Source organism: Microcebus murinus, chromosome 9, assembly GCF_040939455.1.
Source record: "Microcebus murinus isolate Inina chromosome 9, M.murinus_Inina_mat1.0, whole genome shotgun sequence".
Classification (NCBI taxonomy): Eukaryota; Metazoa; Chordata; class Mammalia; order Primates; family Cheirogaleidae; genus Microcebus; species Microcebus murinus.
This window is the reverse complement of record NC_134112.1, coordinates 32120752-32135757: the sequence shown is the minus strand read 5'-3', so window position 1 is coordinate 32135757 and position 15006 is coordinate 32120752. Positions and strand designations below refer to the sequence as shown.

Below are 15006 nucleotides of genomic sequence, written 5' to 3'. Positions count from 1 at the left end.
TTAAAAACCATGAGTTCAGATATATATTCCTATGCTTTCTTTTCAGTGGGATATTGGGAAAGAGGAGAGGCAAATGTGTATGTTTTGTTTGTTATCTTTAAATAGAAAATCCCATTCTTCAGATAAAATTTGAAATGAAGGCCTTCAAATATTTGTTCAGTTTGAGGAAAAATGACATTGTTTTGCATACTTATTACCCCCAAATACATTTTTCAACCTTTTAGACACCATAGATCTTTTGAATAAAGATCAATCTAGACTGGCATGAATAGAACAGTGCAAATACTTCCATGGGCATTCCTAAGATAATCGCCAAAATAAAAAGACTTGTGGAGTCTTAATTTGATAAATTTATCAAAGAGAAAAGCAAGAAAGAGTTTAATGTCAACAAAAGGAAAATAAATATGACTCAGTTCAACACTGAGCACATCTTTAAGCTAAAACAGTGTTTGCAACATAGTAGATACTCAATATATACTTGTTGAGATGTTGAGAACTTTACCAATATCACTATCTGTAAACATCTGTTGCCATATAGGTCTTTAATATAATAGAAAACACACAGGATATATTACAGTATAATATCACGTAACTCTGTTCTTATTATGCATCACTAATTTAGTCAACAAACTACTACCACTCAGACTTAATTCCCAGAATGTATAGTTTTAAGTGGGAGGGCATCTTTTTCTTATGTTTTTAGAGTGAATTCAAATGTATAGGATTAGTCCTGCAAAATAGAGTATTTTAAAAACCTGCATGAAATTGTAAAACCCATATGCTTGTGAATTCAGGAAAGGCCTACATAACAAATGTGCTGTTTGCTTCAGATAGAAAGCAGTGATTCTGTATATTCAGAGGTATTTGGCATAGAGAAATACAGTTCCCCTGTAAGCGGGTAAGATGTATTTATTAACAGAATATTTGCATTGGAATGAAAACCTCCTCTATTCCATGCCAAATTTCCAATGGCAGAGCAAATTTCTACTGTTTTGTTCTAAAGTTAGAATAAAATTTTTAAAACTTTTGGAAAAAATGAGAATTTATAAAAATGTTTTGATAGGGGAATGGTTTGTATCTCTCGCTATATTTTTTGGTTTATGCCTTCATTTTGATGAAGTGCTTTATCCAGTACCTTCCTGTGAAGATATTTGTAGGGGATTCTATTTTTCTAAGATTTGAAAGTCTAAAATTCTATTCTACTTTTAGTTTTGATCAGCAGTTGAGATGTATATGGGATTCTAAATTTTTAAAAATTTGAAATTTTCCTCAGATGTTAATTGTCCTATATGGGTCCTCTGAGTTTCTGATTTATTGTTAGCAATTTTCCAGTTCTCTGTTTTTTGTTGTACTTTCTGAGAGAACTTGCCAACTTTATCTTCCAAAGTTTATTGTATTTTTTATTTTTTTAGGGTTTTTTTAGTAGCACCCCCTTCTCATTTTATAAACGTACTATCTTATGTCTTTAAGGATAATCCTAATATTTGAAATTATTGTTTCTTCCCTGCATCTTATCTGATTTTCTGAGTTTACTTTCTTTTATTTATTATTTTGCATGCTAGTTTTGTTATCTTGCATACTTGAAGCTTTCTTCAAACAAATAGGGATAATCCATCATATTTGAGAAAAGAGCACTGAAAAGATGTGTAACTGGGTTGAGCTTTTTGACTGGTGATTCACTGTAGAATTCCCTAGAGGAAGATTGGAAAAACAAGCTGACTGTGGGTCTGAGTGACACACAACTGTCAGACTCTCTGGGTATTTCCTGTTTGGTCAGTTATTTTTTCTAGAAAGAGGGAAAAATCAGCTTGATTTTGTGGCCTCTCTATATGCACTTACACTCTATAAATCATGTCTATGCTTCTGTATTCTTAAATTATGTTGGCAATCTTTGTCTTCTTTCCTGTTGGTTCACCAAAAATATATGCATATGTATTTAATATCCATGCATAAAGAGAAGCCATAATGGAGAACATAGTAAGTGAGATTTGCCTTGAAGACTGGGTAAAAATTAGAAAGGTACAGATTAATTTGGGAAAAAGAAGAAAGAAAGATGATTTTCCAATAGATGGAAAGAAGAGGGAAAATTGATTACTATGATGCAAATGATCTCATGGACAACCTTGTTCAATCATATATGTACTGATTTTTATAAATGCATCATTTGTTCTCCAAGGGCATTCATAAGATTAATAAAATTAAAGAGAATATCTTGATAAAACTCCTTTGATTGTTTAAGAGAATTTATTCCAATATCTAATATCCCAACATACAACAGGTGGCTATTCTACTCACAGGAAAAATAGGGAATTTATTATATGTGACACTTTTTATAAACTCTACAATGTAAGAGTTGGTATTATTGGGAAGGGATAGAATCCAGCATACCTCTTTGATAACATAACTGTAGTAGAAATTCTTAATTTTACTGAAGAAAAAGAATAATGACATTTTACATAGAAAATAAAGTTAGGTTTTCACTTAGTTTCACTGATGGGCCAATTCAGGTTCAAGTGGTTTTCCAATTGCTAGAAATCCTACTGTGGGATGCACTTGCATTTACATTTATGAGCCTGAAGGATGGACTTTTAGGACTGTAGTAGAGTTGTTAGAGAAAATATTTCATTCATTTATATTTCTATTATGTAAGTTTCAATTAATATTTTTATATTATAACTTTAACAACTTCTTGTTTATGACATGGAATTAAAATTTTAAATGTAAAGTTAATATGCGATCACTGCAGACAACCTGGGAAATTTACAAATTTAAAACAAAAGAACTAATTAAGACGCTACTCAAGGATAACTACTTAATATCTCTTTTAGTTATTTCTCATAAACACACAACCCAGATCTTCATACTTTTTAAATTTACTATAGGATGCAGTTTCCCCATTTCACTAAATAGTCTATGGAATTTGAGTTTTTATGATGGAATACTGGTCTTGAAGCCCACGTTTAAAACAGTTTTATCTCATGAAGCCCACTTGCATTCAACAGTCATTCTCTCTCCAAACCAGCACTGATGAGAAAGGGCTTGGGAAGCCTTGAGAAGGCTGGAGAGGTGAGTGTTGAAGTGTCTGAGTGGGACCAGCAGGGGGTGCTGTCATGGATGGGGCCACCATGGTCCTGGAGTGTCTGACTTTGGCCTCACTTAACATTATAGTCTGGATTCTATTAAGGGAATTTCGTGTTTTTCCTTTGCAAGAGTCACCCCCTACCACGACAAATATTTAAAAATGTTTTTTTTTTTTTTAGTTGGAAAAGCAAACTTTTTCCCCAAAGAAATTTATAGTTCAAATTTACACCAAGTTCTCACTAACTGGAGCAAGCCGGGTTTTCAACTAAAGCTTCAACTTTCCTCTGTAAAACATTAGTCACTCCCTTGGAAGAAGCAGTTTTTTTCATAGGCAGTGGGATAAAACAGCCACAGATGTGTGTGTAATATGACAGGCTTTAGAATGTACCTGCAAAGCATTTTTTTTTTTCTTTTCAATTTGGAGAAAAAAAGATGAAAGAAAAAAGTCTGAATTGGGATGTTAAAATAACAGTGATTCAGTATTAAGGAAATGATAAGTTTTTGATCCACTCAAATAGTGTTTTCTTTCCCCCTTTTCTTTATTCTTGGGAAGTTCTTGAGGTTGTGCCAAGTCGTTTTCACTGAACAATTTTTAAAGGTATCCACCATTCCCAAGTGTGACTGGCTGCCTTTTTATTGTGCAGGACCATCGTGAAGCCTGTGGCCAAAGAGTTTGATCCAGACATGGTCCTAGTGTCCGCTGGATTTGATGCATTAGAAGGCCACACCCCTCCCCTAGGGGGTTACAAAGTGACAGCAAAATGTAAGTATCTCTTTCAGGACTTTATGAAATGGTATGACATCATAACATGTTTTAGGTCTTTAAAATAGACAATACCTTTTACATGTGTCCAATGAACTTGGGTGAGACATTTGAAAAAGATTCAGATGGTGTTTATTGCTCTGTCAGATTCAAGTCTCTGTAGAAGTTGGCCTTTAAGAAAAACAAAGTTAAATTGTTTCTTTTGGTGGACATGGCAGGATCTTTCAGAAACTTTGTGCTTTTCAGGAGTCCTGTTTTGCATTTAGAGGCAGAAGTGATAGGGCTTCTGTTTAAAATATGCCGAATGACTTGAGAGGTCATGAGTCTAGAAAAGCTACTGGGCTTTTTGCAAGGATTATGGAATTCCCTGTTTTTATTCCATTGTATACAAGGTAAAAACAGCTATTTGTCAATAATGTTATGCTCTTCCGGGTTTAAATACAGAAGTGTAATTCCACTTGGTCGGAGGCCCCGTACATGTCTATGGGCAACCCTCATGATCTCTACTGGTCTTCTGTTGTCTTACAAAGAGGAATATTTTGGCTGTGTTCCTTAGCAACTGGACATCAAATGAAGAGGTGAATTTTGTGTTATAGTGCATTTGTATAACATAACCTAATAGAATCTGACTAGAAAGAAGCTTTCTTTAAGGATAATTTCCTTGCTCTCTGAGTGCGAAAACAAGGCATATATATAGTCCACACATATAAATGTATGTTGGCACCATAAATGTCTATTAAAAAAAAAAGAAGTAAAATCACACAAAGAATAGATCCCATAATTATATAATTTAGGGGAAGTTGAAAAGCAAACAACACAAAAGCCATCCAAATAGTTTTAAGTGGGAGAGATGAGTTTGGAGCAAATTTACTGTATTAATTTGAAAAAAAAAAAAAAAAAAACACAAAGAAGCAGCATCATGCCAGCCTTTGTTTTTAGTTGGCTTCTCATGAGAGAGAGTTTTCTGCATTCTAATTGTTCCAGTAACATTGTTAGGTAGTAGCTATTTTTAACATCCATTATTTACCCAGGATTCCTGGTGCCCTGTTGTCTATTAAAAACATATTAACAAGCAACTCCACAGAGAAAAAGAAAGCAAAATAATTATATTCACAATTTTGGTAAAATTTAATAGAGAGGTGTTTGCTCATATCAAATGTCTTTATAATTCTTTTTTTCTTCTTCTTCATGGATCTCCACTCAAATGGAAGTCAGCCTTTCCACTGCAGATAAACTGAATTTGGGTTAAGATTGGTGAATAGTTTTGTGTAAATAAAGAAAAAAAAAGATTGTATACCACATTGAGATAAACCCAAACAATATAAAACACATGGAGGGCAAAGAGAGGAATCTAGAAAAGGTGTTTTTTGCCATTAAATCCAAGAATCTCCCTCAGGAGAGAGGAACATCTATGTTTGGATCTTTCTCCTTGCCAAGAGGGCAGGCTGTAACAAGTCCAGTTCTCAGAATTAGCTGGAAGGGATTAATCATTTTGTTCACTTGTTATTTTCATTTTTGGCCAAATCAATTTCAAATCTCAAATGTCATCTTGGAAGGTAGAATAGCAAGTAGTAGTATAATTTATTTTGGTCACAGGTATAAGAGCTATAGGTTCTCTCACTTTTAGCGTTGGGACAATGCAATAAGATTTTTAATACATTTTTATCCATATATATATACATTTTTATCCATATATATATATATATATATATATATATCTACTTGAGGGGGAACTCTTCATTGCTTTTTATCACAGAATAAGTTTGTCCACAACCTGTGCAACTCCCCTCTTCTCACTCCCAGCCTCTCCATATCTGTCTCTTTTCTTGTATATCTTTTCTATTCAAAAGATTATTATATTCTCTCATTAGGTGCCTATTTCCAAAGTAAAGCAAACAGACATAAGTTTTAAGTGATATAATTGACCTTTTGTTGAGTATTTCCAATATAACAAGGAAAAATATACAAGGAGGGGAAAGGATCTTAGAATCCAAATAGAGTATAGTAGAGGCTTTCTAAAACAGTCCACATGTCTCATAGATGAGGAAACTAATTTATTTGACCATCTAAAATAACTGAGGTTAAAACCAAAGTGTGTATCCTGAGTTTGTATTTAGATAAAATTGCATGAGGCATTTACTGGATTTTTCCCATTAAAAAAATAGAAAAAGGTTTCATAAAATTGCATGAGAATAGAAAATTCAGATGCACACTGCAGAGGCCACATTGGTGCCTAAGACCCTTAACTACGTAAACGTCATTGGTTATAGACACTGAATAGCCCTGTGATGCTTAAATGAAAAACAACAAAGCCTCATGTCTGACCAACTGTATATGTCATCTCATGTAGACCTGAGTTCACCAGCTATATTATCTAGAGACGCTATCACATTAACTGGGGAGAAACTGGACAGCTCTATAGCTATTCCCCAAATAGCTCACCATTGGGTCTCTTTGTTTGCTTTCTAACCACCTGGCAGATGCATTTATATTTATTTGGTCTGAAAGTTCTGGGCAGGCCATTAATATTGGGCTTTCATTGTCCTATGTCAGATGCCATCCTCCATTTGGGAGGAGTCCCAAAATGAAGTTAGAAAATCTAAAGTAAAAAGTAGATAGAAGATACAAAACCAAATTTCTCTCCCAATGTCTTCAAATTCTGGCAAAACTCATCTCTGCTCTCAGTAGAAAATTTGATGATTTTAGAGAGTAGTTTTGAGGACACTACCCCAGCAGAGATGCTAAAATTATATTTTCCTAGCACATTGAATCAATTTTTTAAAATAATTTTGTTTGCTATCTCTGAAAGGAAAAGAAAAATCAAGTAAAAACAGTTGGGTTTTTGTTTATTTTTAAACATCTAATTAGCAATCTTATTTTAAAAAGTAAAAGGTTGGTGCCATGACAAATGTCAGTCCAAATATAGAGGCAATTTAAAATTAAAAGTGATTCTTAGCTAGCGATATTTTTCATTCTTCCTCTCATCTCTCATTTCTTTATATATTAAGTGTTCTCTGCTATGAAACTACAACAAAACTATTGAGATTGGTTTTGCTAAAGTTTTAAATAAATGATATGAGTTACTTATTTAGAATCTATGTTGTACTTTCAATTAAGGATCAAGGTAAAACCCAATCTGAAAGGAATAAATAACTTTGTGACCTTTTCTAAACCCAACATCAAACTCTACCTTGAAGTTATCAGTTTATCTTTCTAAATACTTCGATTTAGATCTAATTGTCTTCGGGTTACAGTTTAAGAAGGTTGTCATGACAACTAAGTGCCATGTTCAAACAATAAAATTGATTCACCATATTGCAGCACCCTCTGGCTTTACAGTGTTGTTAACATTTTAAAAAAGGGTCCTTTAGTTCGAATTCATCTTACCACAAAATATATTTTTCTTCCTTTTCAACACATGTAAACATTCTCTAATTTCATTGGTGTCAGACAGTGAATTCATATGTGCAAATTGCTTTTATCATGTGAATAAGAATGTTTCTTTCTTTGGAATAATACAAAAAGCATGGCAAGATCGTAGCCATATCTGATAAAAAAAATGTCCTTTTTATAAACATATAAAATATGTTCCTTTAATAAACATTTTACAGTCCTTGAGATAGAAACCATTCCCCTCAGCAAATACACAAGTGTTATTTTGACAAGTAAAGAGGAGCTAATAGTTGGGGAGAGGGAGGAAATCAAATAACATACCTTAAAGTCTTGAATTACCTTTGATAACTTCTTTGATAGAAAGTTGTATTCCTTTTTAGTGATTCTCTCATTCTTTTTTTCCCCCTGTTAATGTCTGTATGACAAGTAGAGAGCATTGTTTAGGGGAAGAATATACCTGTATAAATGAATTCATACGAATTGTGAGTTATCCTAGGGGAAATACAAAGATTCCTGATTAGTCAATTCTTAAAAAGAACACTTAATGAGGTATCACAAGATTGGAAGAATAGGCTCCACTTGTACTTACCATCAAATTGGCACTAACTGATTAACAATATGGTGCTCACTTGGTAGTAATCTCCAGGAACTAGGGAGTTGTGGGGGAGGGGTTAAACTCACAACTAATAGACGCGGTGAGTATTGTAGAGGGGAAGGGCATGCCTCTAACCCTCACTTGGATGAGGCAAAGACATAAAATGTAACCAAAATGTTTGTACCCTCAAATATCATGAAATAATAAAAAAAAAAGTCCACTGAAGCACTAATTCAATCAACAAATAAGTGCCAAGAGGCAAGTTTTATGAATATATGCGGCTACATTATCTACATCATCGGCTAATAACGCATGCATATGCTTAGTCTCTGGTGCATATACATACACAAGGGTATGCAGCTCAAAATCCCCTCCATCTATACATTGTATTTGTCCACAGAGTTGAATATAGTTTGAGCCAATACTGAGTATATTTTGGTGAAATAGACTTCTTTTTTTTCTTGTTTTTTTCTCACTGATGACTCTATACCTACCTGAAAATGTCTATGGCTCTCCTAAGTCTCTTTCTCCACATTATCAAAATCTATAAAGAACCTGATCACATTTACTTAAGTATTTTAGTTATTATCTGATTATAATTTTAAAAATAAGTATATTTCAGTTAATGTAATAGTTCTGTTTGGTAGTTGCATCTCTTATGATGTATCTGTAACTGAGGAATCATTGCCTTCCCTTCTCATAATAGAATTTCAGGCCACAAAAAACAGATATGGAAAAAAAAGTGTCTGGAAGACACCCACCAGATACCACTTCACGAAGGTTAATCTTTAAAATTCTCTCTTCTGGCTGCGATCAGATGAACCTCTCTTACACATTTCTGTTCTATGCTTTCAGAAACTGGCCCAGTGCCTGGCACATTGTCTAAATAGCATTTTTTTAAATGAGTAAAGCTAAAATGAACCTGTGATTTTTTAAGTAGGTCAGAGGCTTTCTTCCACTATACTTGATGTTACTTGAATTAGGATTTCATGATTTTTTTTTCTCTTTTTTGTCATTGCTATCCTCCCATTACTGCCAATTCTATAGGTGTTAGACAATATGTTTCTATCTCCTATAGTATTTGAATTAAGAAAAACTTGTGTTTATAAAAATTGTTTCTGAAAATGGTCACTTGTTTAATATTTAACTTTAATAGAAATAGAATTGAAAACAATATAAGCATTAAATAGAGAAGTCATGGTTTTTTTATAAGAGTGGGCCTTGGGCAAAAGTGCTGAGTTCCAGCTGTTAACACCTGCTAGAATCGAATGTGTATGATAAATTCATTTCATCTCTGCTCAGGAAAGCAGGACGATGGGAGATGATTAAATCTTTTAAATATTAAACTTGAAATAAATGTGATTAATTAAATAAAGGTACAAAATAGCTCAGTTTGGTGTGATAAGATCTATGTTCAAATCTCAACTATGTCCCTCACTGATTTTTTAATCAATTTAGTTTCTTAATCAACAACAACAAAAAAAAGAAAATGAGGAGGAAAAGGAGATAATAATTTACCAAAACCACATGTAATAAATTACTAATTATTGTGAGTTAATAGTTCTGAATTTTATTGTCAATATCATTTCAATAATGATAAATATTTAACCAAAGCCTGGGTATTCAGATGATGTGTTTGAACACAAAATATACAACACGTCTTTTATAACTTGTTTGAAGACATTTTAGATTCTATTTTGAACACAATGGAAGGAGGATGGCCAGAAATCCCTGGAAGCAACACAGAATTCTAGGTAAATTCTAAGTATATTGTTCATTTAATTAAAAGTTAGCTTAGAAAGAGAAGTGCCTACATTTCACATTTCTATATCTGTATGTCTTCCTACTTTGTAATAAATACAAGGGCAATCAGAAGATGTGGTGATATTTTTAAAAGAAAATAAAGCATTATTATTTTGTAATGAGGATACCTCAGTCCTTGCTTGCATAAAAACTGTGCATTTTCTCTTGGTATATTGGAGTGTGTTCTGCTCTTGACATTATTAATATGTGGATGCAGAAAAAATGATTCAGTGATGTTTTTGAGCAATTGAACTATCTTGAAACACAGTTAAGAATCAGAAGAAACTCCTGAACAAGATACTACCAAATCAAATTCAATAGCACACTAAAAGGGTCATTCATTATGATCAACTAGGGTTTATCACTGTGATGCAAGGGTGGTTCAACATAGGCAAATCAATAAATTTGATAACATACATTAACAAAGTGAGGGACAAAAACCGTATGGTCATCTCAATCAATACAGAAAAGGTATTTAACAAATTCAGTGTCCTTTCATAATAAAAGCTCTCAACGAATTAGATATAGAAGGAACGTACCTCAACACAATAAAGAAGAGAGACACTGTGTTACTGAGTTTGAAAGCACAGCCTTGTTGTCTAGCAGATAAAGTCATAATTCTGGCCTGGGCTCTCAGACTGACCACAGGAATGTCATCCAACCTCTTGGAAATTTTTTTCTTCATTGGAAAGTGAATATCAATTTCATCCTAGCAGTGTTGTCATTCATGATAGAATAATAATACCTGCTGACAATCATTGAGTGTTTGTTCTGTGCTAGGCATGCTTCTTTGCATTATCTCATTTCATTTTAACGATTAAATGAAATAATACTTATAATATCTTTTTTCTATTCTCATATTATTATTATTATTTTCATGGATCTTCATATTTCTCTGAAGTCACTAAAAAATGAGCAGTTATTTAAATTTCTAATTTTAGAAAAAAATAACAGAAAAGTTACATGACTTGCTTAAATTCCAGAGCTGAAGAATAACAAACCCACAACCTGATATAATGTCTCTTGACTTCCACCTTTGTCTACTTTTTACTAAGTTTAGTGGGTTATTAAAAATATCCAAAATAAATGAGTAGAGTTTTTAATTACTGTAAAAGCTTATTCTAAATTGTGAAAATATAAAAAAAGAAAATTTTTCCACCAATGAGTTTTTATGTAAATAAAAATTTTCAGGTTACCGAATTAAGTAGAGATTTTCTAATACATTACCAGTTTTTAGACCATGTTCCCTAGTTTTCATGGTGCATTCTGCACAAGAACCAAAGAGTATCTTTGGCTTAAAATACCTACAAACCAGTATGTCTCTCTGTTATGTTCTCACCAAGTACATAGGCCACTGCAAAGATAGGGGGAAGTGGGTTTATAAGACATTTATGAATTTATGCAATATAGTTAATATATTTAACAGCTAACATAAAGGTGCAAGATAACAAAGGAAAAAATTTTGGCATGTAAAAAAATAACAAATCTTAAGATTTGGGAATGGTTTTATTTCTAATGAAAACCAAAAGATTTATTCAAGTGAATGAATATTCCATATTTCACTGTCACCCTGCATTCATTGTCTCTCTCAATTGCCTGTTTGCTTATACTCTATGACAATTCAGTTATCAAATTGTACTAATAGAAAAATATTTTCCATCTGCAGTGTTTAGTTACTGACGTCATGAAACAATCCTTAGGCTAGGATGACTACTGTTTAACTCTGAAGAGCAAGATTACTATAACTGTAACATAACTAGGGTTGTATCATCATTGCTTATGAAAAGAGAATATGTAAGCAGAATTTGTCCCAAATGAGGATGCTAGCTGCAACTGTGCATTGAAATGTGTACTGTATTTCATTGCTATTAATGTGGACTTTTTCATAGTTAGACATGTTTGGAATGGGATGTCTCTTACATTTGATGGCATTTCATTGAGAGACTGGCCATTTTGAAAATTTTCATCATGATGTATAAAGTAATGGTCATAATTATTTTGTGCCATGATTGACAGCATCTTAGATTTGATGAAATATAATATTTTACTCTTTGAGATATTTTAAAAAATCCTAGCCAAAGTTTATACTAATATTATAGCTTAGATTTCCATTTTATGTTTTCTTTCCAGACTTCCAATGATTAATAAAGTCCCAGGAAGGCACAAGTTGAAATAGACAAAAAACACTATCAGGGAAAAATTTTAAGTAATGGATTCTCTTACTCTGACTTTACTTTTAGCTCAGACAATAGTTGTTCTTCCTTGGCCTGAAATCTCTATGACATAGGCACAGCTCCTTTATGTATATATGTATGTATGTATGTATATACTTATGTATTTATTTATTTATTGAGACAAGGTCTTGCTTTCTCACCCAGGCTGGAATACAATGGCCTGAATAACTCACTGTAACCTTGAACTCTAGGTCTCAAGCAGTTCTCTGACCTCAGCCTCCCGAGTAGCTAGGACTACAAGGACACACCACCATGTCTGTCTAATTTTTTAAAATATTTTTTGTAGGGATAGAGTCTCACTATGTTTCCTTTTCTGGTCTCAAACTCCTGGTCTCAAGCTATCCTCTGGCCTTGGCTTCCCAAATGCTGGGATTTCAGGTGTGAACCACTGCACCCAGCCATCTAATTCTTTATTACGGTGATCACTATAAGTAGAATAATTGGTTTCTGATTCATTTTACAAATGAAATCAACATGAGAAAGAATCAGTTAGTCAAATGATTTTCAAAGTAACATCATGGGTTGGTGCCACTAGTGTAAGTGCATGGCCCAGCTTGTGACCAAGAATCATCTACTAGCATGGGTGTGGTTAAGGAAGTAATCAAAGAAATGATAGGGAATGAATGTGTACCCTCTACCTGTAAGAAGTTCTCCTCACACTACTTGTTTGGGCTGGGGAGTCACTATGGAATCCTCCAGTGGTTTCCACACTAGTGGGCATTGGCATCACCTGGGGGCTGGTTAGGCATGATGGGCCCCATTCCTAGAATTTCTGATTCAGTAGGTCTGGAGTGGGGCCAGCAATTTGCATTTCCAACAAGTTCTCAAGTGATGCTGATAGTCTTGGTCTAGGGGCCACATTTTGAGCACTGCTGGGCTAGTGAGATACACAAAAAGGACACCAGATTTGGAGCTGGTCAATCTGCAATTTGCATGTGATTGACCACCAACTAACTCACTTTTCTGTGTCTTGATGTTCTTGTTTCTCAAACAGAAATAACACAAATTATATCTGTTTTGGCTAACTATAGGACTATTATGAGAATCAAATAAGGTAATGAACTTGAAAAATGCTTCACCAAGTGTGATACTACATATAATTAGGTATCAATAATATATCCATTAAATTTGGGGATACTGTTGTTTTTATTCACATATCCTGGGGTCAGAAATCATGTCAAAATACTTTTGCAATCTTACATTGAAAATCAATATTAAGTATTTAGTTCTATTAAAATATTTAACATTTTTAAATATTTTAAAATATCTGAGATAGCTAGTTATTTTTGTTTTTTTTTTTTATAGGGAGTTCCGCATATCTCTTGGGTTCCATATATCTCTTCCTCTTCCTAGCCCCTTTCCAACAGAACCTCCAGCCTTATCCCAAAGGACACTGAGACTTATGGCCACAGATAAGTTACCAGAAATTGCAGTGATTCTCACACCACTGGCTCTTATAATTCCTGAAAATGACAGATATCTAGCCTCCTCTACTCAATATTTCTCCTGGTAGTTTAGGAACAAGAATAAATCCCACGGACTTCCTCTTTTCTCTTGGTCCAAATAACCTGTTCAGTGGTAGAGTACCAAAGACTCTGCCTGATTCCTTGGTAGAAAGCTCTGTAGAAATGAGCTTTCTCTTGATCTCAGAATTTACTGTGTTTTCAATAAACAATATAAAAAGTGCCAGGTTAGAGATGTACAGTTTTCTTCAAGGTTGTTTTTAAAATGCAAAACTTCTTTTAAAGTAGCATCCTCATTTTATCTCCCAGCTTCACCCTATCCCCAGATCTTAGTATCAGTCCGTTCCATAAGAAATTGTACAGCTCTAACCAGATTATAAGCTCTTATCTCTCTCCTCCTGTGACCTCTTCAGATGTTTAATGTGTAGAATTTTTTAATCTAAATGAGTCACCTGTGTAAAAGAGATATTTATTTTAATGATAGAAGTGAAAGAAATACCTAGGATTATAAAACATGAATTTTTAAAATCTCTGCTTTGATTACTGCATGTTTTTGTAATGTTCAGGCTTATTTCAGGACAGACTCATGTTTTGCCATATTTAACAATATGATCTACAGAGAAGGTCTTTATTCCCTGCTGTTTTCCTTTTTTCTCTACCTTGGTACAATTTGTCTATAAGCTGGAAAAACTACCCATTTCAGAAATTATTTGTCCAAACCTGTTGACCATTTGTGGCAGATGACCCCTCTGCCTAATATTCTTCTCCTGCAACTACAATACGGTGTATACTTCTTACCACACAATACCTGTCTCCACACTCCACCCCACCCTGTCCTCTTCTGCCCTCCCTTCATTCACTATTCTGCAGCGTGGCACATCCTGCCATTTCTCCAATAGACCCGGCTCATGGAAGGGTCTTTCATAGGAAGAGCCTTCTGTCTGGAACTCTCTCCCCTCTAGTGTTAATCAGGCTATCTTCTCAGCTCACCTGTCACCTTCTCAAGTCACTTTTCCTCACTAATGCATCTTTCCTGCTCCAGATATCCTCCATCACTTTCCCTAATCCCTTTTTGCTAAAATTATGCTACTTGAAGCTACTGTGTCTTGTTAACTACCAAGTGTCCCAGAGACCAAAATATCACCTCAGCTGTTGTCCAGGTCCAAAGGTATTTATTGACTTTGACTAATTGAATGACTATTCTCTTTAAAAAAAAAAAAATCAAAGAACTATTTTAAAATGTATTCAAGTTCTAGGAAGTCAATCTGTTTTTTTCTTTTACTTGAAAAGTTTGGGGCATAGTTGTATATTCAAGATATTTTCATAATAAGCATCCATGTTGTGCCACATTTGTTGCTATGAAAAAGAAAGAGAGATGAATAGAGAAAGAAAAAGAAAGAGAGAGAGAGAGAGAGAGAGAGAGAGAGAGAGAGAAAGAAAGAAAGAAAGAAAGAAAGAAAGAAAGAAAGAAAGAAAGAAAGAAAGAAGAAACCATCCTGCTAGACAGTATTAGGCAGTGGCTCAAAAAGCAGGCTCCACAGAATGATTTTCTAGGACCAACAGGGCCCTGCCACTTTCCTAATAGTGTGACCTTGGGCAACTTACTTTACATTTTAGTGGGCCTCATATGCAAATCAGACTGTCTCTCTGGTAGGTTTGTGAAGATTAAATACC

General features: G+C 33.9%; 1 protein-coding gene across 1 annotated transcript in view; it reads left to right on the top strand.

Annotated features, from left to right (window-relative positions):
- Positions 1–15006, top strand: part of HDAC9 (histone deacetylase 9) — an 873646-nt gene that overhangs the window by 750806 nt on the left and 107834 nt on the right. The window contains exon 24 of the mRNA XM_076006392.1: positions 3726–3844. Coding sequence (XP_075862507.1) covers positions 3726–3844 — 119 coding nt within the window. The remainder of the gene's footprint in view (positions 1–3725; positions 3845–15006) is intronic.